General features: G+C 42.2%; 1 protein-coding gene across 1 annotated transcript in view; it reads right to left on the bottom strand.

Moving 5' to 3' along the window:
• Nucleotides 1-1,912: 1,912 nt before the first annotated feature.
• Nucleotides 1,913-8,714, bottom strand: part of pcdh1a (protocadherin 1a) — an 81,490-nt gene continuing 74,688 nt past the window's right edge. Inside the window, exon 5 of the mRNA XM_079283981.1 lies at nucleotides 1,913-2,471. Coding sequence (XP_079140107.1) covers nucleotides 2,101-2,471 — 371 coding nt within the window. The 3' untranslated portion in view covers nucleotides 1,913-2,100. The remainder of the gene's footprint in view (nucleotides 2,472-8,714) is intronic.

The following is an 8,714-nucleotide window of genomic DNA, read 5'->3' as shown; positions in this document are numbered from 1 at the left end:
AAAATGGCTTTGAAAACGGAATAATGTGCCCCCCCCCCTCCCCAAGGCAGGATAAGCACCCACCTTATTTAATCATGGCCATGTCCAGTAATTTCCATGTGTTTTCAGTTTAATTATTTTAAACGTACTTTCCAATGGCAGCATCATGAGGTAAGGGCTGATAAAAACACCCCTTTTAACTGATTGTAGCTCTGAGGGTGGATTTGCATTATCTGGTGGATGCCTTGTCCTGGGGGTGTGCTCACACATGTCCCGGCTCAAGACTCATTACTCACCCTAATTAGGAAATGTCCATTCAAGGCTCTTCCGCTCTTACTCAGACACACAATCTCACTATGGAAATACTCTGCAGGGGTGAAAGGTATCTACAAATCTAATCAAATCAATGTTCAAATCAAAGACAGCGGCCAGCTCTGCCATGTTGTAAGGCAGGCTAGTGTTGTCATCATTAACACCCAATTACTGACTCAAACACGGTGTCCTTCAGACGTATCCTTCAGATTCACTTGGAAATTCTTTGCAAAGATAAATGAAGCCCACGGGCATGCCCTCATTTTTGATTCTCTGTTCAATAGCCAGAAGAGGCAAAATGCCTGCTAATTTATTAAGCATGTTGTCCTCAATAGAGGGGAAATCATAATTAGCAGGAGTTGCAGTCCTACTATCTAAACCTTTTGTTTAAGCTCACTAATTTGCAGATATTTATCACCGACATGAAATCAAATATTTCTTCCAAAACCCTCCTGCTATTGACAATAACTCCCCAATTGTCTTACAATATATCTATTCGATAGAACGTCAAGGTCTACACTGTGCATTTAATTCACCTCTTTAAGAGTTTATATCGAGTGAGAACTGCTATTTAAAAAAAAGGAAGAAAAGTACTCTCGACAGAGTACACAGAGCACTCGTATAGAACATGGACGTGATATTAACTTCCATGCACGCTTAATATCTCCCTCGCTCAAGTGCCCTTCAATGTAGATATACCTCTTGATGCATCCATTAGATCGGCAGATCTTCTTATAGATCATGACTATGAGCTTTAGGGGGGGAAAGGACTATGAGAGCCTGTCTAATTGTCACGACAGAGAGGAGAGGAGCTTTTGAAACTGCTCCACTGGTATGATTTCATCAACAGAGTGTCTCACAAGGTTGTATATGAGAAAGCCAATCAGAATGTGCCGAGCGAGCGCTCTGCATTTGGTCACTGATACTCCGGGGGTAATGTGGCCAAGTCAACCGTTTTCATGATGAACCATTGGTCACAGTGTTGAGACTCAGTGGAGCATAATGTCAGTTTAAATGTTGCCACACAGATTTCTCCACCAGTGGCAGAGTCCTGCAGGGAGTCGAGGTAAAAAGGCCATTCTACTGTGATTGTGAGTCAAAGGTGTGTGTGTGTATGTGTGTGTGTGTCTTTAATTGTAAAGAGCGAATAAATGCCTTCCACGATGTCTATACCTTCACTTCTGGAGACGGTTTCGATCAAGTTTAAACAGCAGAGAAAAGCTCAAATATGTAAAAATGCGGAGGCCTTTTTTTTTCTTCTTTTTTTTCAGCTTATGCCAGACACAAAAATAGATGTAGAACACACCATTGAAATGTATTTACAGCACTGTACATTAAGATAGACCGTTTCATTTGATTGTTTTTCAAAAGTGTTATGCCTTCTGATAGGGCCTGACTAGCTGTCTAATAAAATTAGATCTAATAATGGCACAAGAGCACTGATCACGACTTTCAAATTCAAGAGATCACTTCACAGAATGGGACTTGGCTAACTACAACAATAATTAGTCACTACTAAAGTAGCAATTACCATCTGCATTTCCTTTTGATCTGTTAGAATCGTATCCTTCAGGATTTTGTATAAATAAATGAGTGAGTGCATCAATTAACTTTGTGGAATTCTTAATAAATATGCTAATAAATTAATAATTTAAGTAGGAAATGACAAAAAGCAAGTGTTCATGCCAGTGATTGAATGAGTCACAGCCTATTGTTACCTACAAAACGGGCATTGGCTTTAGCATGTGGACAGCCTGTTTCTCCTCCTGAAGTGGGTGCGCCTTTCCTTCATTGGGATGACGATACTCCTCACAGGTAGATTTCTCTTTTTGGAGTGTGGGCAGAAGGGGAGGTGGGCGGGAACTCGGAGGCTACGCTCAGGGGCATCTCCTCTAAGGGGCAGTCCTGACCGGCGTCATGACCGCTGTTGGAATAGGCACTGCGGGAGGGCGGAAGGCGCGACCGGTGCTCCTCGCCACCCAGCCTGGCGTTCCCGTTGGCCAGGCGTCCCAGGCTCCCTCTCTCCTGGTAAGGCACGAAGGTGGAGAGTTTCGGGGGGTTCCTGGTCTTGCGTACCGGGGAGGGATGCCCGGGCATCCAGCAGGCGTCCGAGTGGCCCAATTCGCTGCACTCGTTTGTACAGTTTCCGGTCATTGTCACATCAGGGAGGGAGCGGATATCTGTGGGCAGGAGAGAGAGAGCAAACGGCACCATCAGAGAGAGCTTCACCGTGATAAACATCAACATTCATAAAAAAAAGTTGTAAAAAGACATTTGTGAACAGAAATGGTGTCATCCGAAACATGCCATGCAACCCCCCCGTCCCCGTCCCCCCCCCTCTTTGATGTCTTTGCAGCTGTTGCTAAGCAGTCAGCAGCAGTTGCTATGTAGCTGTTGCTATGCACTGTGTAATGAGCACTGCTGTGTGCGTCGTCCACTCGCTGCTGTGATACATTCGGGAGCTGGCGTGCTGTGTCTATGTCGTTTAGAAGCATCAGCACTGTGTCTGGTGTGTTCGTAATGAATCACTGTATTGTGAACATGTTTGATACAGTAAATGTATTGATCCTCTCCAACATGTGATTTGTATGCTGTAAATCAGTGATTCTCAACTGGTGGGTCGCGACCCAAAAGTGGGTCGCGGACCTGTTTTCAGTGGGTCGCGGGCCTTTACCTGACAAAAAATAAATAAAAAATAAAGAAATTGTGATTTTATTTTGAAGGGAATTTTTTATGCAGTGGAATTATTCCAGCATTTACGGCACTTGTTCAGCGGTGCAGGAAAAACACAGACCAATGCGTTGTGAATCATATCACGTGATGAAGCTCAGCCAATCAAATATGAGTATTCTGACAAGTTTGAGTGAGATGTACACACACCGTGACACACGGGGAGAGACGAGGATATAGAGAACAGAGCAGGACTGTTGAGTTGTGATCTGTGAAAGTCAAATCATCAGATGATTTCCAAAAGAGAGAAATATCCAGAGAGACCAGAGTCATTAGACTCTGACTGGACAGACTCAGAGGTGAATTCTTCAAACACTAATTTCTCTTTTTAGAAGATGAGAAAAATATAATATTGTGGCTTTTTCACTTCACCCTGAATGAACTGAATTAAAGCTGCAGCGTAATTCAGTGAAAATAGTTTTTCTAAATTTAATTTCGTTACGTAATTTATTTTTTAATCCAGCTGTTATTTTACTTGCAATGAGATGAACATTTATTCATGTATTTCTATGTATTATTTATAATCCATCCAGTTAAACTTGAAAAATGAGAATAATCATTTTTTTTAAATATAATTGGTGTACTTTGTGTGTTTCCAGGTGTGTTGTTTACTACACAGAGACGTTACTCCTACTAGACTTCTTGAATATAGATATACCCAAATTATATATATATATATATATATATATATATAATATATATATATATGTATATAATATATATATATATAGATATAGATATAGATATAATATATATATAGATATAGATATAATATATATATATATGTATATATATATATATATATATATATGTATATATATATATATATATATATATATATATATATATATATATATATATATATATATATATATATATATATATATATATATATGTATATATATATATATATATATGTATATATATATGTATATATATATATATATATATATATATGTATATAATATATATATATATTTATACATATACTATATATTTATATATATATACTATATATTTATATATATATATATATTATATATATAGATAATTTGGGTAGTGGGTCCCGGCTTGTCATTAAGGGGTGATGGTGGGTCCCGCAGCCAGACCAGTTGAGAACCACTGCTGTAAATGATGCTTCAAGTATGCGTCAACATTAGAAAAAGACAAGTGAGAATGAAAACATACTACAAACAGTGTTTGGTTAAAAGGGTGACTGCTGGATCCCTTTGGGCAAAAGCCTTGTTGAATGAGTTATTGATTGACAGTGCTGAAATGAGTTCCCCTGCCCTTGATTATCATCCATATTTTTGTTCAACTGTCCCTAATTAAATAAATGGGTCCACGACCCAGTGACCTCATTTAAATGTACAAGCTGTGAAAGCTCCGAAATGAGTTTGCTTCCATGATCCCTCAAGAGAACGACACGGTTTCTGAAAGCAAAAACCGCACTGAAGAACCCATGTATTTTTTTTACCAGAAATGTGCAGCTGGCAGCTAATAGACTTGTTAAGCAGCCCACCTGTTGACGAGCTAAACACAGAGCCCAGATTTAATGGAAATACCTCTCAATTTATCTTAGTTATCCCTACAGACTCAGACGAAGACAGACAAATCAATGTCAGCGAGGAGAAGAGCAGACGACTAAGATCTGTGAGTCTGAGACGTCAAGCCCCCGTGTAAACTTTTGATTGCTGTGATGAATGCATGACTGTAAAGCGCCGCCGCTGTCCGAGCCGCTAGAGAACACGTCTTGTTCTGTGGCTACGGGACGGCGAGCTAAAGAGAGCAGACGTTGGGGAAAGCGGTGGGGCTCGGTGCCGCACGCACAATCGGCAGAAAGATTGTTGCTGCATGCAAAATGATGCAACCACAAGAGATGACGTATCAAGAGGCAGTAGTGAGGGCTCGCAACTAGTGGAGCGACAGGCTTACCCTGACAGTAAGCCTGTGAGACATGTCATTGTCAGTATTGTACTCATGACCGACGGCTATCGGTAATTATGCCGCAAAATGCCAGAGCTCTGAGGCCGAAAAAAGAAAAAGAACTGCTTCTGACCAAGACTTCAATCAATCAAAAGCCAGAGTCAGACATCTTGTGCGATGGTATGATTTAAGATTTTACTTTTAACAAAAGTAGTAGACGGTATTTGTCCTCATTTTCCTGATTCATGTCGAGAATATTCATTCCTCATGGGTAATCCATATGCAATCGTCCCATTGTTTGTGATAGAATGCACAGCTCAATCTATTGTTGCCGTTCATCTCATTGTTCCAATAATCCGAAATTTGCTCGATGTTTAGGTTAATACATTTACTTTGAGCAACGTTCTGCCTTAATCTTGCTTAATGATGTCATCATGCTTTAAGTGGCAAATTTGTCTCTCTGTTTACAAGGCCAATGTCAATGATTCCTTTCAAATGAATGAACCACACTTTTATGCCTGATTAACGGAGAAGAAACCGAATACGGAGCTCGAAAGAAAAGACAAGGCAAGAGTGTGCCTGTGTGCGCTGCCTCATGCATGATGATTGGAGTTTCATTTTCTCAGCTCCGCTAAGAGCGCCGTCTGTATGCATCACTGCAGCGAAGTGGACTCTTGATACAAAAGATGTTCATGGGAAGAGAGTTGGGGGAGAGGGTTGAGGACTACGCTTCTAAGCACAAGCACAGTCGTGCAGGCATCTCCTCCAAAAGGATTTCGCACTTGATTAAAACCTCTCCACAGCTTCCAGGAGGTTTGTGCCACACCAAGCGCCCCAGTGTAAAAGTCTGCGTGGCTCCACGACTACAAATATGTGTGCGGGGGAGGAAAAAAAGCGGTACATTGACAGATGTTTTTCAAAACACTTTACGTGCCACAGCTGGGCATTTTTCTTCCTTTATGAATAAGACATTGCCAGTGTATGTGTGCAAGGGGCCTATGCACAACTCAGTTAGCCGTGTCGCATATTGTGTGTGTAAGTTCTCTTTTAACTCATTCAATCTCACAAAAGACGGGATAAAAGACAGAAAGGTTAACACTGGTTGCCGCAATCCTCACGGACGGTTGGTATAATTGACTTTAGGTCGACTGTGTTTTTAGAAATTAAAATTTGGACTTAATGTAATGAAATGCCAGAAAGAAAGCATGTAATGCAAAAATGACAGGAGTTAAAGCACATTCTGAACCATGCTCGTCATCGTCATCAGGGGCCAGAAAATCAGCAATGACAGCGAAATACGCCGTCTAGCTTGCCAAAGTCTGCCATTTTCTTCTGACAGCGCCAAAGCACATATCGCACGCCATCAACAGAGAACATAGATGCTGTAATGTCAGCTATTTTAGTGGGCCATCAGCTTGTCTGTTAGTGTTTCATCAAAAGGTTATATGGTTGTATTTATAAAGTAGCTCTGACATATTGTCTGTTCCGAATCGACAAATGAGGGGTCTATATTCAACTGCAACGTGTCGTGTTGGAGTAATTGTTGCTGCGTGCTGTCATTAGCGTTTTATAGTGATTGTCATTTCCAGTCACACAAGTCAACTCGCAAAAAAAACATGTAATAATAATGAAGTGCTTGTCCCGTGGCATGTGACAGAGTGTATCATTTGTGAAAGCGCATGTTTTTGTTTTTTTTACATTCGCTCGCGCTAGAAATCAATACTGATAAATTACACTCTTGCGTCTGCCTTTAGCTGCGGCTATTAGCCATCTGTCGCTGTAGTGCCCGCTTACAGTGTGGCCGAAATACCGTCTGCTCCGCACATCCAAACACACTCCCACACTGAGCTGAAACGACCACTGTTTGAATATTTGCTTGGACGCGAGGAAGCAAAATGAGTCAACACCTGGGTGAAAGGAGCAGCCAAAGGCACGGTGGGAAAATTGGTATTTTCTCACCCACTCAAGCGTGCTTTCCCCTGTACTGTACCTATACCTGAAATAAATCTGCTCACAGTCTGGAACCAACCCTTTAGAGACTATAGTCTTGTATGTCATGGATGGAGAGCCAAGTTGGACAATAGAGGACAGATGGGGAAAGCCACGGCACTATTACGCCAGTGGCTGGAACAGGCTGACTGGATATAGAGAGCTTGTGATTTGGTTTTGAAGAGCAGTGACTCGAAGACATTCATGACTCTCTGCACAGCAGAATTCCTTTGCTCTGGACTCGGAGATAGACTGCACCTGTAGCTTTCTCCTTTTATATTGGGTCAGACCCATCTGCTTGCTTACAGCAATATCATGGAAAAAAACCACAGTCATTTCAACCTTCTACCACCTTCAGTAGCAACATCAGCGACTCACAGTGAACCTTAGCAGAGCTTCTAAAAAGCACCTCTACTGCAGAAGCACAACTAGCACTCCACAGTGCAGTTACAGAGTGGGGGTACACACAGAGCTTAACCCCATCCCCCCGGCTGACAGATACATGTGAGGGGTGGGTTTGCATGCTGCTTGCATCAGCGTGCCAGTGGGAGGTGTTGAGTGTCTGAGGCAGGCTTCCTCATCGTCTGATCCCCTGCCCACGGGTATGGGGGAAGCTGCCTCTTCCTGAGATTTCACACTGCTCCTCTCTGTTTGATTGCAAACGCTGCCTCTCCCCCCCCCCCCACCGGCTGCTTTTCCAGTGCGTGCGTGCGCCACACCGCTATGATCGATGGCGAACAAATATACGAGAGACCCACGGCTCACAGAGGGATAACGTGGAGAAAAACAGCTACTATCGTTTGGGAGCGCTTGAGTGATATTAATGGTATCGTTGCGGTCCCTGCAAACAGTTTATGTGGCAAATGACTAAAATGTTTCACGGTACAAAAAGCAAAAAGAGGAAATATCCCACATCTGAGCAGACATTAGAGCCTGGTGGTGACTATCAGTTTTGTATTGCATTTCTGTAGCTATGACATGTCAAGTCTTGTTATTCAAGTGTTCAGAACAGTTTCTCACAGTAAGCAGAAGCTACCAACAAAAACTGTCTTTTTTATTTTTGTTTCCTCCAGAGGGGAGCATTTTTTAACAGCGGGAAACTTGCTACAAGCACGCAAACATAGTGTTGACGTGGAATGGGATGCAAAAGAACAATGGCAGAGCTTGTAGCCTCAGACGTGCTCTTTCACGTCTCGGGAGCAAAATTAGAATGCGTTGGCTCAAAGGATCTGTCACCCTTACCTATTAGTGACATGTGAGATAAGGCTGTGCTTTTAGTTATACTACTGCGCTGTTATTCTGTAGATGATTGGTATTGGCATTGCTTTTTAATGCAGCGGGCTTTATGTGCAATGGTTCACATACACAGCATCACCTGCTTTCGTGGAAAAGTTTATTTTTCAACTATTAGAATGCCTCGCTTTACACAGCCGTGGAGATCATTCTGTCTCTGTTTGGTCTCTTAGCATTAATGGTTCAATGTTTCGGTTTATCAGGTTAATCAGTTCTTGAGTCCACAGAGGGGGATGAGAATTGGTATTGTGCGTTAGGGTTAGGGCCCGTGTCTCCTTTTTCCAGATTCGGTGAGGTCTGAATCTCGGCAATTTCCCTCAGCAGGCGAGCCTCTTACTGACAGAGTCTGATGAGTGGACATGTCGGCCGGAGGCACGTCAGGAGCAGCCGCTGATGGTTCAGTGGGTGACGGCACACCTCCTGTCAGTTCTCTCACCGTCCACCATTTTGTCTTACAGTTCCTTTATTCCAAGACTGCCTTTTGT

This window comes from Melanostigma gelatinosum (genome assembly GCF_949748355.1).
Source record: "Melanostigma gelatinosum genome assembly, chromosome: 14".
Taxonomy (NCBI): Eukaryota; Metazoa; Chordata; class Actinopteri; order Perciformes; family Zoarcidae; genus Melanostigma; species Melanostigma gelatinosum.
The sequence above is the reverse complement of the archived record's forward strand: the minus strand, read 5'-3'. Positions and strand labels throughout refer to the sequence as shown.